The following is an 18,475-nucleotide window of genomic DNA, read 5'->3' on the forward strand; positions in this document are numbered from 1 at the left end:
AGCTAGAATGATAATTAATAAAATCTCTGCATCACTAGATTTTGACTATTTATAAAACTATGAAACGCAGCAATCTGATAAAATAATGTGTAAGTATATGTCATGATACACAGGTATAAGATATTGAAATCGGCACTGCATTGTATTATTGAAAGATAAATATAGGGAAATATTCAAAAAGAAGTGAGTCAAACTGAATAGGACCAAGCAGAAGAATATTTGATATGACAGAGAGGAGCATATACAACTTAAGCCACTGAGGGCAGTTTCCATAGCTTTACTATAAACTATGTGAGAAAAACTAAAGATTAACATTTCTGACAAATTGATAGCCAAGCAAGACTTGAATATTTGCCCATTTTAACTAATGACTAAAATAAGAAAAGTTCAAATGTAAAAAAACATGAGCCATTTGAATATACATGGTTATTTCTAAAATGTTCACTTTAGGAAGAATGAAGACATTTCTTGCGTGAAAGTCTGAACTCCAAAAGTAAGAGTAAGGAAATTGTCAATATATGGAAATATTAAATCATGGTGGATCTTGAATTGAAGAAAATGTAAATTCTGGACAATATAGGTTTCAAAGTATTTAGATATAAGAAAAGGAAAATCACACACAATTGAATTAATTATACAGCAACCCAGTCTTTTAAAATAATTTATATCCTATGAAACAAATCTATTTCAAGAAGGCCATTTTAAAAAGTATATATTTTTTGTATTTGAAAAGAAGACAGAGGGACAGGGAGAGGGGAGGGAGAGGGAGAGGGAGAAGAAGAGAGAGAGAGAGAGAGAGAGAGAGAGAGAGAGAGAGAGAGAGAAATCATGCACATGCTGGCTCAATACTCAAATGTCCTTGCCCAGGAGTAGCCCAGGTCAATTCCAGAAGCCTAGAACTCTGCTAGCCCAATCACATAGGTGATAGGAGCACAAGTACTTGATCCAGCACTTGCCATCCTCCAGAGTGCGCACTGGCTGAAAGCTGGATCAGAAACACAGGAAGGAATCAAACTCAGACATAGAAATATGGCAGGTGGGCACCCCAGGAGGGCTCTAAATGCTGCACCACACACATTCTGCAAGGCCATTTTTTCATTTATTAATTAAAATTCTAAGATTTTCCATGGAATATTTTGCAAAATATTTATGATCCTTTTTTCAGAACTAATAAGCACCAGTGGACTGACAGTGGCATATACGTTGACCACAAAACCCTGCACAAACAGGATGACTGAGTCATATGCCCACATTATCACTGAGGAGGATGAGATGATGAAGTCCACCCAGTACATGACCACAAAGAAACTCACCAGCAGCAGGATGGTCTGGGTGGCCCTCTTCTCTGGGGAGGATCTTGGAGAGAGGCTGGTGCTGTGAAGGTGCTGGGACCTCCTCTGATGCTTGGTCAAGATTTTCACCATGTACACACTTGAGAGCAGCATGACTCCCACAAGGAAGACGTCCCTGCATGTTGTCAGTGTGATTATCAAGGCCATGATGTCATGGCTGATGGGGAAAAATGAACAGTATTTAGTGATAGCCATCAGGTTGGTCTGGGTCACATTGGAAGATGCCACAGTGTGGACGAGTGTGCTAGTACTGAAAGACAAACACATTAACCATATGAAGGGGAAGCAATAGGAAATAAAATATTTTGATTTGTATTTAAACTGTGCCAACCAGGAAGTGAAGGGACTGATGGTGATGGCCTGGATGACACTCAGGAGGCAGGTGTTGCAAATGGAGAGGCCCCTCATTACTCTGTTTGTGTAGAGCAAAACTTTACACTTGAAGTCATTACAAACATTCACTGACTCAAACAGGTCCGCTGAGAACAAAAACAGCACAGTAAGGAGCAACATTATGTGGGTGAAGGCCAGGTGACAAATGGTCAGGTCAGTGGGCTTATGCCTGTGATCCAACAGGAGTGTGAAGATGTGAGAGAGGAGGAGGAAGGTGTTGGCTGAGATTCCAATGCCAGCTTGAAAAAGAAGATATTTATCAACAGCAACAGGAACATCAAGAATGCTCATCTTAATATCATGCATATCTGAAAAGTAAACAAACAAAATGATAGGTCTCATGTCATCAGAAAGAATTATTCTGCCTACCAGAAGTTTGCTTTCTATCTTCCTATCTTCACAATGGTCCTGGAGCTCTCTTGGATTCAGTTTCCATCCCAGAAATCCTTCTTTGAATTTTCTTCGAATCCAGAAGGTATTGTCAAAGTCTAGCTTTCAATCATCAAGAGGAAAACATCATAAATTATGCACTGTGAATTATACATGAAATTGCATTAAAACTATCACACGGTGACATTATTATTGCTAATCTAACTAATACAGGGAATTTAATTAATATACAGATACTCTATCTTACTTCTAAAATTTCTTGGATCCACAATACTTAAATTAATTCCTTTCTGGTTTAATTTAAGCAGCTGCAATGTTACAATTTCACAGTTACTTTAGCATGTGATTGCATTGGTTATGGGTATAATTATGTTAACTAAATAATTTATTCTAGGAGATGTGATTTGATTTTATGGTGCTACAAGATAATAATTTACAAACAGCAGAAAAGTGTTCCCTCAGCATTCCATAGGTTGAAAAACCTAAGGTGGAGGGACTACCAAATGGTGATGGCCTTGTTGTTTGTTCCATGGAAAAAAATGTAGGTACAGAGTGAGGGGCAACACATTTAAACTTAACTCAGGTTAAATTTCAACATGAGTGTCAGATGGGGCATTTAAATCATACTGAGGATTTAGAAAAAATTAGCATATGATAAGTAGGAAAACAGCAATTTAGCACAGTCCCTTTCATTTTTGAAGATGATGAATGTGCAATTATGTTTTAGAGCCACTTTAAGCACTGTAGACCCATCAGTATAAATATGTAAATTAAAATAGAAATGGCTCATATTTAGACATTTGTAGCTGTGTTCAAACAGATCTATAATGAAAAGTCCATGGATTTGGTTATCTGTTACTCTACATCACAAAGCTTTTTCTCCTAAATAGACATATGCAACTTCTAAATTTATTTATTTATTTATTTGGAAGGGAGAGGGAAAGAATCTTCTCTTTACTGGTTCACTCTACAAATGGCCCCAACAGACAGTAGTTGGTTGAACTGAATACAGAAGCCAGGAGCTCCTTCCAGTCTTCCACAGGGATATGGGGTGGGAGGTCATGAATTTTTGTCATCATATGCTGCCTTCCCAGATAAAATAGCAGAGAGCTGGATTAGAAGCGAAGCATCCAGGAATAAAATTGTCATTCTGATCTGGGATGTCAGCATTGTAAGTGGGCAGTTTATCTCCCTGAACCACAATGTTGGCCTCAGACATGCATATCTGAATTGTCAGTTAATCAAGATTTTGCTACCTCCAACAAATTACAATCAGCAAACATGGTTCTGCTCCCAGGTTGAATCCAGGAGAAGCGGCTCCAAACACAGGCAGTTTAATGAGTGTCCTAACCAGTGACTTAACTGCTGGGCCTGATGTCCACCACATGATTCTTGTTTTAAGATGGAGAAGAGGCCGGTGCTGCGGCTCAATAGGCTAATCCTCCGCCTTGAGGCGCCGGCACACCGGGTTCTAGTCCCGGTCAGGGCACCGGATTCTGTCCCAGTTGCCCCTCTTCCAGGTCAGCTCTCTGCTATGGCCCGGGAGTGCAGTGGAGGATGGCCCAAGTGCTTGGGCCCTGCACCCACATGGGAGACCAGGAGAAGCACCTGGCTCCTGGCTTTGGATCAGCGCGGTACACCGGCCACAGCGTGCCTGCCGCGGCAGCCATTGGAGGTTGAACCAACGGCAAAAGGAAGACCTTTCTGTCTCTCTCTCTCTATCCACTCTGCCTGTTAGAAAAAAAAATGGAGAAGATCCCCAAACCTGCATGAGACCAAGGTGCAGGAGCTAGAGAGCCCATGTATTATTGAAATGGCTTAAGAAATGTTTCTATTACTGTAGATGGAATCAGGGGTACATTATATAATTATTGCTCAAGGTTACCCATATGAAAGACTGGATCTTTAGCAAAACATTGAAATCAATACTGGCATTAGCCATCCTTGTGTCTAATTGCAAATAGGTGGTTGATATATCCAGCAAAAATAATTTTCATATCTTCATGGAATCTTGCTAAGAAGTATTAAAAACCTGTGAAGGATTTGTGTTAGAGGTAATATTCACTAATGTACTAATGTGAGAAAAAGTCACATCCAGCATAGACCATAACGATTGCAATATGCACATAAACTGTATTTTAACCTCCAATCTGCACCAGGCACTACATAATTTAATCAATGTGTGATTCATTTAAATTATCTCCATCAAAAGGACTGTGGCTCACTTCCTAGTGGCCATGCTGCAAAGGCTGAGCACATGGATCTACCCTTCACCATGACTGACATCAATGAGAAGACCCCAGCCTTACTCATGTGGATTTCTGCTGCAATCCACAGGAACAACTTTCATGAAATTGAAAGAAATGAGCCATAATGGAGTGAAAAGAAGAATTCATTTAAAATTATTTTGGTAAGGTACACATAACATAAAGTTATTATCTTATTTTTTTAAAGATTTATTTTATTTGAAAAGCAGAGTTACAGAGCGAGAGTGAGAGAGGTCTTCCATCCTCTGGTTCCCTCTCAAATGGCCGTAACAGCTGGAGCTGGGCTGACCCAAAGCCCAGCCTGTGAATGCTGCTTCTCGCCTTTTGCTCCTCAGTCTCTCCTCCTTCCTCTGCACAAATCACTCTCTCCATCAGTCTCTCTCCCTTTGTCTCTGGGATTTCTTTTCTGCACCCCACACATCTCTGTTCCCATGATTTTTCCCTCATTCTCCTTCCCCTCCCTCTCCCTCCACTTCTTCCCTCCCCACCCTCCCCCTCCCTCTCACTCAGATTCTTTCACACCCTCAGGCCTCCAGGCTCTCTACTCCACTTTAGTCTTGTCCGTGGTTCCCCTGAAAACTCACCTCTGCCCATTTCTCAATAAAGAAACTGCAAGACTTTGGGACTCACAGGGCTTGTCAATCAATGTTTCAAATTCAGATTCTCTTAGAGGCCTCCTGGACTTGGTGCCACTGGGGAGCAGCTGGCAAGATGAAATCAGGCTCCTGACAAGGCCTGGACCACTGGTTGCACCCTCATGGTCATTACCACCAGGAATGGCTGCCCTGCTCCAGCCTGCAGCACCACAGTTTCTGCCCAGGTTTGGGCAGAATCACATGGTGTCCACCCCAGGGGGATCAAGTGGTCTTCCCAGAAGCAGACACTTAGGCAAAGTCAGCACCACACAAGGTTTATTAGGGGAATCACTCAGACAGATAAGAGAGGAAGAGTCCTCGTGGGACAGGGAAAACATTCGGAAAATGGGCATCAGGTGGCTTTTTGACTCACAGGCACAGCCTGTTCCGGATAGCTGAGCTTCCTATTCCAATTCCACAATGGCTCTCCTGGAAGACAAAAGAAATTGGGATTGTTTCCCCCATCTACTGACTTCTCCCTTTCTACATTTGTCCGTGTTGTGTCTGCTCCTGATGTGTTCCATGTGCGGCTGTACCTGAGAGTCCTTACACCACGCAAACCAACAGTCCTCACATCTCAGCCACAGACCTCGGCCTCCACCTGTGCACATTCACACACTTCTCTTTCACCTTGTAGGTAGGATTTGCATTTTATTACTAGAGAGGGGAACTTTGCCTTTTCTTAGGAAACAGATTTTGCAAGTCTCTGGGTGTGAGCTATTGCACCCCCAGCTTTACCTAATGCACTTAATGAGCATCTCTTGGTGATCTTGATAGAAGACGGCTGCATATATGTACCAGATATTTGTAGAATACTTTTCCCATGGACTTAATGTCTTCCTGCTAACAACATCCTCAGAAACCAATAGGATCTCCACGTCACAGCTCCACAGAGCACTGTCCTCAGGGGCTAGGACAGCATGGACACAGGGAGAGAGACCCATATTGCCTGGTGTGACACTGAGAGGCAGGGGTGTCTGGAGGAGCTGAGACTCCTGAGGCTTCTTGTTGTGAGGCAGAGACAGCTGCCTGCTAATCGAGAGCCGACTTCATTGTCAGTATCCTTGGGGCATCATAAACTCAGGCAGAACCTGGACACACCCATGAGACTCCTTCCCTTTTCCTTCAGACTGTGGACAGAGGGCTGTAGGGCAACAAGAGCACTCTGAGCAGGATGGTGCCCTGGCCCCCACTGGGTCATGAGGACTCTCCTCCAGCAGCTCCGTGTGACCCCAGGCAGCCTCTACGTGCTCTGCTCACACCACCTGTCCTGCTAGGTCAGCTTTCCAGCCCCCATCTTAGGGAGCTCAATGTGACCCTATACGGCCCCTCCTCATCTCCTCCTCTTTGCCACCCCCTCATTTACACCCAGGAAATTCACTCCCTCTTACACCCTGGGGTCCTTCAATGGCACTTCCATTACGGCGATGACCAGTCCAGCGCTGAGCGTTGTGAGACCCTACAGGACCCTGCACTTCTCAAAGCCAAGGCCAAGTCTCATCCCTCACAGAGCTGAGCATAACCCCCCTCCCCAACACTGGGTTCCATGCTCTGCCAAACTGCTATTTCTGGCTTCTATAGATGACTTCTTTCCTCATCTGAACAGACACCTGCACAAGTTAGGGCTGTGATGCAGCCCACTGTGTGCCCTCAGAATCAATCATGAGCAATGTTACAGAGCCCTTAGGTAGCCTCATCCTTGAAATGCAAAGCCCGGCAGAATCACTGGGACATTTTGTGTAGGAATAAAAGTGACAGAAAAGATAGAGGTATACTTTGTAAGTCAGTTCATTCAGGGTAGATCATCATACCAAATTCTGGAGACAGAGGTACTGGCCGAGGTCTTGGAAACCACCAGGGTGGAGGAGGTGGCGGATAGCCCATGAAGGCTTCTCTGTAGCCCCCCATGGGGTAGGGCATGTAGGGTGGTCTTGGCAAAGGAGGAGGTCCTCCTGCAGCCACGCTGACCTGCAGAGCAGAAGTTAACATTTTGAAGTAGATTAATATCATGGGCAACACCAATACCAACACAACTGAATCACAGTACAGCAGGTGATTATGGCGGGCGCCTTCCTCTCCACCAGGTATTAAATAAGCAGCCTCAGCACCACAAAACTCTCCTCTTCCACTGGATCCCAACAGCTTGAGGAGTGAAGGGAAGTCACAGGATGAACTGCTGTCACCACACATCACTGTCCATGTCTGCAGAGGTATGTCCCAGAGAAACAGTGCCATGGTAAACTGATAAAGACACACACTCCATACAGATGATCTCCATGTCAAGGACTACCCAACATATCCACAGACATTTCCTGCACATTGGAGGAGGGGAAAGTCCACTGTGCACACATGAGAGGGCCTCTCCAATCTTCTCTGCTTCCCTCCCTAGCTGAGGGTCTCCTCACTGGGGGTGCTGCCCCTGGACACAGGATCTCCTGCAGAATGCAGATTCCTGGTGTCTTGCAGGGAAACTGGGAATGTGATTTTCCAGAAACCATGTTACCCACTGGAGTTAGGTAGGCACATGTTTCGATCTTAATTCATAGGCAAGACTGAATTGGAAGTACTCTGGGAGCTGCACACTACTTTTATCTCCTACACAAACAAGGTGGGAAATAAGAAATTTAAAACAAGGTACATTTTCATTTCAAACTACAGATGTCCAGTGGCATCTGAATGGAGAATCACCAACATCAGCATCTACACAGGTCACACAAAAATCTGCATATGGGAACGTCAATTAGGCTCTCCTGGGAATTGGCCTTGCAGGTAAATGCTGATGAACACTCTTCACTATCTCACAGCAGGTGAGCATTTGCCATTCTGCAAACATGATCCCTGAAGCTTCAGAATATTCCACAGAGGGCCCCACTGGAGGGTTTTCTGCACAGCCCATTTACCAAGAGAAATGAGACAGTGATTTGCTTTGTCCAAAAGCATTCAATATTGAACAAAACACAAAAAATCATGGATTCTGTGGGTGAAGATGTTCTGAATGGTTAAACAACCTAAATCAAAACAGGAAAGGAGGTATTTTATTCCGACAATGAAATGTGGCCTGGCCACCTCCCAGGTTGTAGAAGCTTGGGGGGAGTCACTGTGCCATGAGGCTGAAGGTCTCAGCCATCTTCTCTGCCAGTGATTTCCAGAAACTGACAAGCAAACCTTCAGGCTTCAGCCTGTAAAGCACCAGCACAGATGCTGAGCTGGAAAAGGAGAGGCCCACAGGCTTGTGGGGGAAGGCTTGGCTGCTTTGAAAAGTTACAGACACAGAAAAGGTATCACAGCACACACAAGTCAGAAAATAATGGAAGAGAGAGTGTTGTATATGCAATGATCAGGTTTCAGGAAATCATTACAAGGAAAACGACCACAGCAATTACCTGTTCCTTCCTGGTGTCCTCAGCAGGGGATGAGCCTTGGTTCTTCATGTGACCTGCACAACTTCTGGAATCTGGCCAACAAGAGACAGCAGTGTATTCTTTCTTAACAAAATGTTTATATATTTATTTATTCAAAAGGCAGAGACAGACAAATCCCATCTGCAGGTTCACTCCCCAAATGCTAGCAATAGCCAGGCTGAGGCAAGCAGCAAAGACCTCCATCCAGATCTCCTACATGTCTGTCAGGGACTCAAGTGCTTGAGCCACCATCTGCCACCTCACAGGCACATTAGCAGGAAGGTAGATCAGAAGCAGAGGCAGGACTCAGTCTCACGCAGTCCTCTGATATAGGACACAAGCATCCCAAGAGGCAGCTTACCTGCTGTAGCAAAGTGCCAACCACCCGGGGAGGGGAGTTATTCTGCCTCAGTGTTGAGAAAACCCACACACCTTTTCACCCTCTAAACTCAATCCCATGTTATGTCTCTGGTCAGAGGCCCAGGGTTTACCAGGTGCCTCAGAAGAGCCCTGAGTACAAGGAGGAGGCCCATGTCCTCACTGAGGATGATACCACCTTAGCCTGTGCCAGGGGTTCTCACCACAAACCAACTCATTGTACCTAAGTCAGTGCTAAAATTAGCTGGAAATCAACATGATATGTTGATATACATACCTAATATGTATAGAGGAAATTATAGTTTAAGAATATCCTTGGACATATAGAATATCAATAAATCCTGACCATGAGCAGCCCCAGGCCCTGAAATCATGGGAAGATTCTGAAAATCTTAGTCCCTCTGTAACTGGCCATCTATGTGATCTGTTGTGATATAACTATTTATAAATGGAAAAGGACTTAACTATATTAATGATGAGAGTGATGACAAAAGGAAAATGTTTTCATTGGGTTTATTATAAAATTTGAGTGTTATAATATTATAGAAGTGAAATTACATAGAAAATTAATTTACTGATGGAGCTCTATAGTTGACAGTAAAGAAAAAAAAAGCCAAAAAAAAGAACACAGGCTGACTGATGTCAAGTAGAGCTTGCAGAATATTACTAGAGGGATGATAGTCCAGGACATTTCCTCTCTTATCAGGATGTTTAACCTTTACTGTCAAGTACTGTTGGTGCTGCTAAGGCCTCTACCACTGACTCAAGGTGGAAAGGAGGATCTAGCCAGGTTCCCTTCTATGCCCTTATTGTCAGTTAAAAAGAACTGAGTTCAGGTGCAGTGGAGGAGAGTCCCCAGTCAGTACTGGGGCCTGAGTTCTACCCTGCCTGGGGTCTGGTTGAAGGGCCACTTGTCCAGGGCACATGAGGGAAACAGCACCCAGCCTCCCTGCAGGACAATCAGTTCTCTTTGCTAAGTGCATGGAACTCTTCAGGAAATGGAACAGTCACTGCCCAGAGTGAGAAGCTGAGTGTGTGGAATCTGCAGGGGACATGAAGCTATCACCGTCCTTCCACACTGCTCCTACCTCTCTGTGGAGGGTTCTCCCAGCCAGGTCCCCCTGACACCGGCTTCTGCCTCCTGGATTCCTCTGCCTGCATGATTTCCAATCTTGAAGATAAAGAAAGAAAAAACAGATTTAAGTAACAGAACACACACATACACACCCCAGAACAAGTCCTTTACTAGACACTCAACAACTTAGTCTTAAATCAGAGACATGCTTAAAATGCCTGCTCTTTCATGCACCTGTGTTTCAAGTGGGCAGTCTCCCTCTTCTGCGCCATCAACTCCCGTTCCAGAGCTTGAGCCCTGACCTGTGGGGAGGGAAATACATGCACATTCAGTTGTGGAAAAGAGGGCAGAATGGAAAGAACACATGAAAAATTTTTACCTCAATGTCACGAGCCTTTTGTTTATGAACAGCAATCTGAAAAGGCCAACACAGAAAGTGAGGGCTTAGGGACTCTCAGGGGCCCTTTAACCATCTGCATTAAGACGTGAAGGACGGTGCAGCTATTGGGCAGCATGCAGTTACCTCCTGTCTGAAGGTCTCCTTTTCTCGCTGCTGCTGAGCCTGCATTTCTTGCAGTCTTCTCCTGTGATTCAGAATCACTTTCATCAGATGAAGCACAATGTTGACTATGAATTTAAACAGCTTCCCTATGTTACCCTATCCTCAGATGTCAAAAATACTCACGATAATTGTAAAAGTACAGAAAGAGTAAGCCCTACTGCTGCATCATTTCCTTATCCTTTATGTTATACCTGCAGGATTCCCAGCTGATGTCATCTCCTTATTTCCCTAGTTTTTCCTCCCTTGTGTGTCTTTTATCATAAAAGTCCATTCTATTTCTTATATCCTTGCCGTGTTTCTGAGGGCAGCAAGAACCGGGTCTATAAAATGGGGACAACCATTGTAATGGATTTGATCCATCCTACAATGAGCTGTCTTCCTAAGGATTAGGAAGGTGGATTCTCACCACCCCAAAAAACAATTGAGTTTCCATGCAGTCAGGCCAGCATTTGGAATCAGGAACTGTGTAGAAACAGTATCACTTGGTCATTTGTAAACTTAAAATATTTGGTATAATCTTGTATGAATCATCTCTATGTCTCTTGAACATTGCTTACAGTTCTCTTTTAACTGGGCCTAAGCATTAAACAGTTAATCCAACCATTGTTTCTGGACTGGTTGTTTAGTCTCTAGACTCACACATAGTTCTCAATTTCTTCTTCAGCCCGTTTCAAATTCTCCTCCTTCTCTGACAGCTTCGTCTCCTTTTCCATCCACTCTTGTTGTTTCTCTGCCATCTTCCTAGGATGGGAAAGAAATGCATATTTCCCAGAAGCCCATGTGGGATTATGCCTCCCCACTTGCTAACACTCTGAGTGCATGATGGGAAAGTCCCCTTGCAGGCATCCGTATAAACACACAGACCCACAAACAGTGCAGAATCAGAAGTGAAGCCTCCCACTGACAGAAGACGATCCATTGGCCAGCTGGCAAGTTCTCTCTAATTACTGTGTGCTCCTATGCATTAGTAATAAGTCAATGAGAGGCCGGCGCCGTGGCTCAATAGGCTAATCCTCCACCTTGCGGCGCCAGCACACCGGGTTCTAGTCCCGGTTGGGGCGCCGGATTCTGTCCCGGTCGCCCCTCTTCCAGGCCAGCTCTCTGCTATGGCCAGGGAGTGCAGTGGAGGATGGCCCAGGTGCTTGGGCCCTGCACCCCATGGGAGACCAGGAAAAGCACCTGGCTCCTGGCTCCTGCCAGGATCAGCGCGGTGCGCCGGCTGCAGCGGCGGCCATTGGAGGGTGAACCAACGGCAAAAGGAAGACCTTTCTCTCTCTGTCTCTCTCTCTCACTGTCCACTCTGCCTGTCAAAAAAAAAAAAATAAGTCAATGAGTATACATAGCACCTGACACTAAGCAGTTGTGATTTGAAATGGTGAACACTCCTTTGTGGAAAAGCAGGTCAAATCATTTCATCACTAGTAATCCCATTAGGATGAGACAGGGGGTTCTCACTCGTCTGCCTCCGTCCATGGAGGAACATGATTCACAGTCTGGCTGGGACCATGCTACAGACAACCTGATCTACAGAGATCCTTCCAGCTCATGGAGTCCTTAACACTGCAGTCACTGTGAACACTGCTGTGATGCAGGGGTAGAGCTCCTGCCTCCTACAGCTGGGAGCCTGATGCAGGGAAGAAGAAAATCCAGTGCTGACAACATGAGTGAAGTACACTGTCCTGAACTGCCACCTTATTGGGGCTTTCCTCAGCTGCTGAGAACCTGCAGCTTTGTCTGCGAAGCCCTCAGCCCCAGTGCTATTTACTTCTACATAGTGGCAATCACTGAGAATGCAGGCAGCAAAAGCCCATGGTCTAGAAAGAGTGTCCCTTTGATATCTGCTTTAATCCACATTACCCATAAAACCCCAACAGCTGTAGGACACAGGCACAAAACAATGGAGAGGGTTAATGCCTTGGAAGTCCTTGGTAAATTCTGTGTTTTTAGGTGCCAAGGATACAAAGTAGAGTAGGCACTGTTCCTACCTTAAAAACCCACAACATACTAGTAAGGACAACAGCAACACTTGTCTCAGACTTGGGAAATATTATTCCAAGTCTGAGCCATGGGGGACCATAAGGAAGAGTTCTGGTTTTGAACATGGGTGAGTGTGGATGAAGTCCTGGATCTCCCCCGAGAACAGTAGGAAACACTGGACAAACATGAGGTATACAATGGAATAGACTGAATCACTAACACATCAGCAACAACATGTGGGAGCAACATGGAGAAGAAGGAATCTTGGAAACAAGATCGACCTGGCATCTCAGCTGGCATTTGAGGCCCATTTCCCTGTAGATCATGAAAGAATTCTCTAGGAGACTAGAGAGAGGTAAATATGGGCAGCCTTTGCTCACATAGATGGGTTCAAAGGAATACAGTGGAGTTCAGGGTCTGACTGGAAAATCTCACAGCTTTGCTTGGAACACTATGAATGGAGGAGAGGACATACACTGGCCTTTGCAATGAATGCCCTCAGCTGCTGAATGAATTAACAGCTCCCATACTGCCAGCATCCTTGCCTGAGGTCATCTCCTTATTTTCCAAAGCTAGATCACATCACACCACATTTTAATTTTTTCCCAATATTTTTACTCAATGACAGGCATTCAATTAGAAATGACTAGACACAAGAAGGAAAACAAAATACATGATATGACCAAAAATCCCAACAATATAAAGGTATACAAGAGAGGTTGAACAGCTGCTCCCTGCTGATGGCCCGAAAATGCAGTGGAGGATTTGTCCAAATCTTTGGGCCCCTGCATCTGCACCCAGAAGAAGCTCCTGTCTCCTGGCTTTGTATCTTTTTTTTTTTTTTTTTTTTTTTTTTTTTTTTTTTGACAGGCAGAGTGGACAGTGAGAGAGAGAGACAGAGAGAGAAAGGTCTTCCTTTGCCGCTGGTTCACCCTCCAATGGCCGCCGCTGCAGCCGGCGCACCGCGCTGATCCTGGCAGGAGCCAGGATCCAGGTGCTTTTCCTGGTCTCCCATGGGGTGCAGGGCCCAAGCACCTGGGCCATCCTCCACTGCACTCCCTGGCCATAGCAGAGAGCTGGCCTGGAAGAGGGGCAACCGGGACAGAATCCGGCGCCCCAACCGGGACTAGAACCCGGTGTGCCGGCGCCGCAAGGTGGAGGATTAGCCTATTGAGCCACGGCGCCGGCCTGGCTTTGTATCTGCTCAGCTCCCTCCATTGTGGCCCTTTAGAGAGTTAACCAGCAGACTGAAGACCTTTACCTCTGTCTCTCCTTCTCGCTGTAACCCTTCCTCTCAAGTAAATGAATAATTAAAAAAAAGAGAGAGAGATAGAATGCAGACATGGACATTAATGATGCTGGTATCAGTTCTTCCAGTACCCACAAATAAATTACGAGGGAGTGTATAACAAACAGTTGAAAGAAACAGAAAAATGCATATTATGGGAATCAAGGCAAAAAGGATGAGAATTCTTTACTGACTGAAATTAGCACTGACATTACTGCGTCGGTTCAGGACATCTTACTTTGCGGCAGCTGCCACCTTCAGTTTGTAGATTTCATGAAAACTCTCCATATTCATATCCATCAGTTTGATTTCAGCTTCCTTTGCTGCTTTCATGGACTTCAAGGTATTACAGCTTTTTTCCAGGTTCTTTTTACTTTCTGTAAAGGATAAAAGTTTTCTTTGTGTGTGTGCACATGGACCCAAGGAGTTGGCTGGAGTTGGGAGAAACAGCAAGGACCCAGGAGGCAGGAACCACTCTTCACCTTCCCAATGCAGATGTATTTACACTAGACAGGACCTCCCTCTAATGAAGGAACGTACCTTCCAGCATCCATATTTTGGCCCTCAAGGCTCTCAGCTGTAAATCCTTGACTCCATCATTTTCATCTTCTGACTTTAAGAGATTTTTAAGAAAAGACATTCAAGAAATGGTTGCAGAACAATGCAAATGTCATTACTACTACAGAAATGCACACCTATATTGTTCAATAGATAATTTTGCATCACCACAGACTTTATAGTTAATTTTAGTTTAGAACAACTAATTTAAAACAGGTAAAAAGGAAATGAGAAAGTTCAGTTTTCTGGATCACAGTCTCTTCAAGAATGTGATTAATTTTGTTACCTGCTCCTACTAGATTGTCAACTAAGTATTTTACTTTTATAACTTCAATTTCCCTTCACTGAAGCCAGTTTCATTAAAGGTGATTGGATCTTAACTGAAAACACTGTAATTAGTTACTTCACAAGAACAAAATTCCACATAGTTATCATATAAATTTAATCTTCAAAAATGAAATATTTCTCATTAGAGCTAAAATGTACAATTGAAATATTGAAACAATTATAGAAAGTTTACCTCTGAAATTCCCGAGTTGTTCATTGAAATAACTTCTTTCAAGTTTTCAGTAGATTTCCCTTTTTCAAATGCCTGCACATAAGATAGAAACAAAACAAGTGCTAAGGTTTACAAAAAGAGGCAGGAGTTTCACATGGTGATTAAGACTCTGCTTGGGAAACATGTATTCCATATTGGACTGCTTGACTTAATGCCCTGGCTCTGCTCCCAAATTTATCTTCCTGCTAATGCACACCCTGCACAGCAGCCATTGATGGATCAAGTACCTGGGTCCCTACCAACCACATGAGAACACAAACTGAGTTCTAGTTTCCTACCACTGACCTGGCTGACCCATGGCTATCATAGGCATTTGAGGGGTGAATCCACAAACGAGAGCACTGTGCTAGTCTGCATCACTATTTGTAAAGTCAACTGGAGAAAGAATTAATTGAAGTGCTTTTTAATTCCATGACAACACCAGCTGAAACAGCTAAAAAGCTGAAATAGCAACCAAGCACATCCCACGGCTAACTATATTTTATGGGCATGTCATGGATCCAGATTGGGTTTAGAAGAAATGTCAAAAATATAATGAAATGAGGGGGAAAACACACTGAAGTAAGAATACTTTGTGGCATAAACAATCTTTCTGCTTAGGAGATAATGAGAGAAATGACTGAGAAGTCAAAAGCAAATAATGTAAAAATGTGTGCAAGTCAACCTGCTTGAATGAACTTTTCTTAATGGAACAGCTTTTCTTATTAGAATATTAATAAGGGAATAAAAATAACTCTCAGATTTCACTGATAATTTTTTTTACTGAGCATTAAGAGGGGTAGGGGCTGTTTAAGTTCATCTAAACAGCCCCTACCCCCTTAATATTCCTTAACTATTCACACATTTCCTAAATATCTTGCAGGACAGCAATGAATATTGTGATAATTGCCCAGACAGGAAATCAAACACACTTCTTGGATCCTTCATTTAAGATGTTACTTCAGTATTTTTTACAATAACATTGAACATTTTTTCAGAAGAAAGTTCATCCCCCATACTCTTAGACTTTTACTCTGTGAAAAGCAATAGAAAATGTACCAGCTGGATCACTAAATGGACAAAAAGGCTCAGAGGCCAAATTATGGTAAAATATAGGAGCCAAATTACTACCACATCATGATTCTTAGCATTCTGATCTCTTCCAGACTGCAGGTTATATGTACCTTGTACGTGGTAGTTTTAGTGTTGTCACTTTTTTTTTTTTGCATTATCCTTCAATACAGCATATTGCATCAGGAATATTTATTTCTTTTACTTGTTTTTATAATGGATTCCATAAAGGCAAAGGTTTATTACCTTAAGTTTAACTGATTCATCAGAGACCACCTTTTTTTGTCTTTTAGTCTCCTGAAGACGTTTTCTCGACTCAGTGATCTATATGTATATGTAATAAAGAATCAGAATACAAAAATGTTAATTAGAGGGCCAAGTAACACCTACCCTCATGTATGATTCAGTACACAAGTGAACAGAGCAGCACTTTGCATGCAGGAGGCTGACTTCACATGTGAAGAGCTTACAGATCTTATGAAGCAGGGCAGTGGATGAAAGAGGGTACAGTGGAATACCTGAACTAGACGTGGAAGTGACTCAAACTGAAACCATGAAAAATATGAAAATTGAAAGGACATTGATACCTTCTGTTCCAAAACAGAAATTTGTTGTACAAGTTCTGCATTTTCTTTCGTGACATTATTGATCTTCTCAGAAATTTGCTGCAAATTAACTAAAGGGAGATAAAAACTAAGGTTATAAAGAATAAAACAATATAGTTGAATTACCTCAATGTATTAGCAGAAATTACTTGTTATCTGGCATTATGGCCAGAAAATAACTTCCTAACTTCACTACTAAGCCTGAAGAAAGCAAACTTTACTTACAGTAATTTTAAAACCAATATAACTAGTAGGAAATAAGAACCAAATGTCAATTATAATCCTATTTGAAATTATTGGAAACATGGGAAATACATGTTTTCATTGAAGTACTCTCATCAATGGAAGATGGCACTTCATTCTTAGAAAATTCCATTACTTGGCAGGCGCCGTGGCTCACTAGGCTAATCCTCCAACTGCGTTGCCGGCACCCCGGGTTCTAGTCCCGGTTGGAGCACCAGGTACTGGTCCCAGTTGCTCCTCTTCCAGTGCAGCTTTCTGTTGTGGCCCAGGAAGGCAGTGGAGGATGGCCAAAGTGCTTGGGCCCCTGCACCCACATGGGAGACTGGGAGGAAGCACCTGGCTCCTGGTTTTGGATCGGTGCAGTACGCAGGCCATAGTGGCCATTTAGGGGGTGAACCAACAGAAGGAAGACCTTTATCTCTGTATTTCTCTCTCACTGTCTAACTCTGCCTATCAATAAAAGAAGAAAAAAAAGAAAATTCCATTACTTCAAATAGTTTTGTCTTCACCAGAGAAGAAACAGAAATCAAACACCCTAGCTACTTACATTTCTATTCCCTAATTATGAAGGTAGATAATTATGTTCCTTCCTCAAATACCATCATTTGAAATTCCCATGAAAGCAGCGTTCAAAGTGTCAATCGATTGGCTACTCCAGGGCCTCCAAAGACTTCCTGCTGCCCTGAGGATTGTCTTTCACAAGAAGCAGAATGGAGGGCTCTGGAATGGTGTTGAAGTATAGAATAATTTAATACAACCTGTTACCACTTAGTCTCTACGGGATCTGGATGAGCTCCCAACCCTCTCAGATAGGACTTTCCACTACCAAGATCAGAATGCTACTGCCTACCATAAAAGTGAACACTGTGCCCTGATGCACCCATCCTGTAAGGTGGATGGCTCACATAAACACCTAAAGGACTCCTCTGACAGTCTTTTAGTTCTCTCATCTGACCTCAGATGCATCCTTATTTTTGTTTTGTTATTTGCCCATGATATGAGCTCTGCTGCCCTGAATTCACCCTTTCAAACAAGACCAGTGATAAATTCAGTATAAAAAATAAACACACAGAGCCATTGCTGTGGTATAGCGGGTTGATTCTCCACCTGCTATGTCAGGAACCCATGTGGGTGCTGATTCGTGTCTTGGGTGCTCTAACTCTTATCCAACTCCCTGCTAATAGCCTGGGGAAATGTTGGATGATGGCCCAAGTGCTTGAGCCCCTGTCACACATGTGGGAGACCAGGATAAAGCTTCTGGCTTCAACCTGGCCCAGCCCAGCCATTGCAGCCATTTGGAGAGTGAACCAGCAGATGGAATTCACTCTCTCTTGCTCTCTCAACTCTGCCTTTCAAATAAACTAAATAGATCTGTAAAAATAAAACGTGTTGGGCCTACTATGTGTCTGGCAGCTTCGGCTCTCAATAGATAGCAACACTTATTTATTGCCCATAAAGCCTATATGAAATCCTTCTTCCACCGTATGCATCATTTCTGCTCTTTCTGCTCCGGCATTAAAGACTTTCCACGTAAATATCCTGACACATTCTCCCCTCCCCCAGAAAACCAGATCTTTTCTAAGTCTTAAGCTTTTTGATAGGTTCATGTGGGGAGCAAGCCGGACTAGACTGAGTTACTGGAATTAAGACTTATTCTATGCATCTGCTCTCCCACAATGTGGCGTTGGGAGAGAAGTAAACAGCTTCCGCACAGCTGCCTCCAGTTCAACTGATAAACTGTA

General features: G+C 43.5%; 2 protein-coding genes across 5 annotated transcripts in view; both read right to left on the reverse strand.

Annotated features, from left to right (window-relative positions):
* Nucleotides 1–1,106: 1,106 nt before the first annotated feature.
* On the reverse strand, nt 1,107–2,036 carry ORYCUNV1R1590 (vomeronasal 1 receptor oryCunV1R1590). The gene is given in 1 exon segment (NM_001167277.1): nt 1,107–2,036. A coding segment is annotated over 1 exon segment (930 nt).
* A 3,260-nt stretch (nt 2,037–5,296) lies between these two features.
* Nucleotides 5,297–18,475, reverse strand: part of LOC103346830 (transport and Golgi organization protein 1 homolog) — a 129,610-nt gene continuing 116,431 nt past the window's right edge. For all 4 annotated transcript variants that reach the window (XM_070064931.1, XM_070064930.1, XM_070064929.1 and 1 more), the window contains 13 exons: nt 16,473–16,561; nt 16,132–16,209; nt 14,797–14,868; nt 14,259–14,331; nt 13,957–14,095; nt 11,093–11,194; nt 10,415–10,475; nt 10,271–10,306; nt 10,126–10,193; nt 9,905–9,987; nt 8,421–8,491; nt 6,849–7,005; nt 5,297–5,466 (listed from right to left, as the gene is read on the reverse strand). In XM_070064931.1, the coding sequence (XP_069921032.1) occupies nt 5,390–5,466; nt 6,849–7,005; nt 8,421–8,491; nt 9,905–9,987; nt 10,126–10,193; nt 10,271–10,306; nt 10,415–10,475; nt 11,093–11,194; nt 13,957–14,095; nt 14,259–14,331; nt 14,797–14,868; nt 16,132–16,209; nt 16,473–16,561 (1,106 nt within the window). In that variant the 3' untranslated portion in view covers nt 5,297–5,389. The remainder of the gene's footprint in view (nt 5,467–6,848; nt 7,006–8,420; nt 8,492–9,904; nt 9,988–10,125; nt 10,194–10,270; nt 10,307–10,414; nt 10,476–11,092; nt 11,195–13,956; nt 14,096–14,258; nt 14,332–14,796; nt 14,869–16,131; nt 16,210–16,472; nt 16,562–18,475) is intronic.

This window comes from Oryctolagus cuniculus, chromosome 19 (assembly GCF_964237555.1).
Source record: "Oryctolagus cuniculus chromosome 19, mOryCun1.1, whole genome shotgun sequence".
NCBI lineage: Eukaryota > Metazoa > Chordata > Mammalia > Lagomorpha > Leporidae > Oryctolagus > Oryctolagus cuniculus.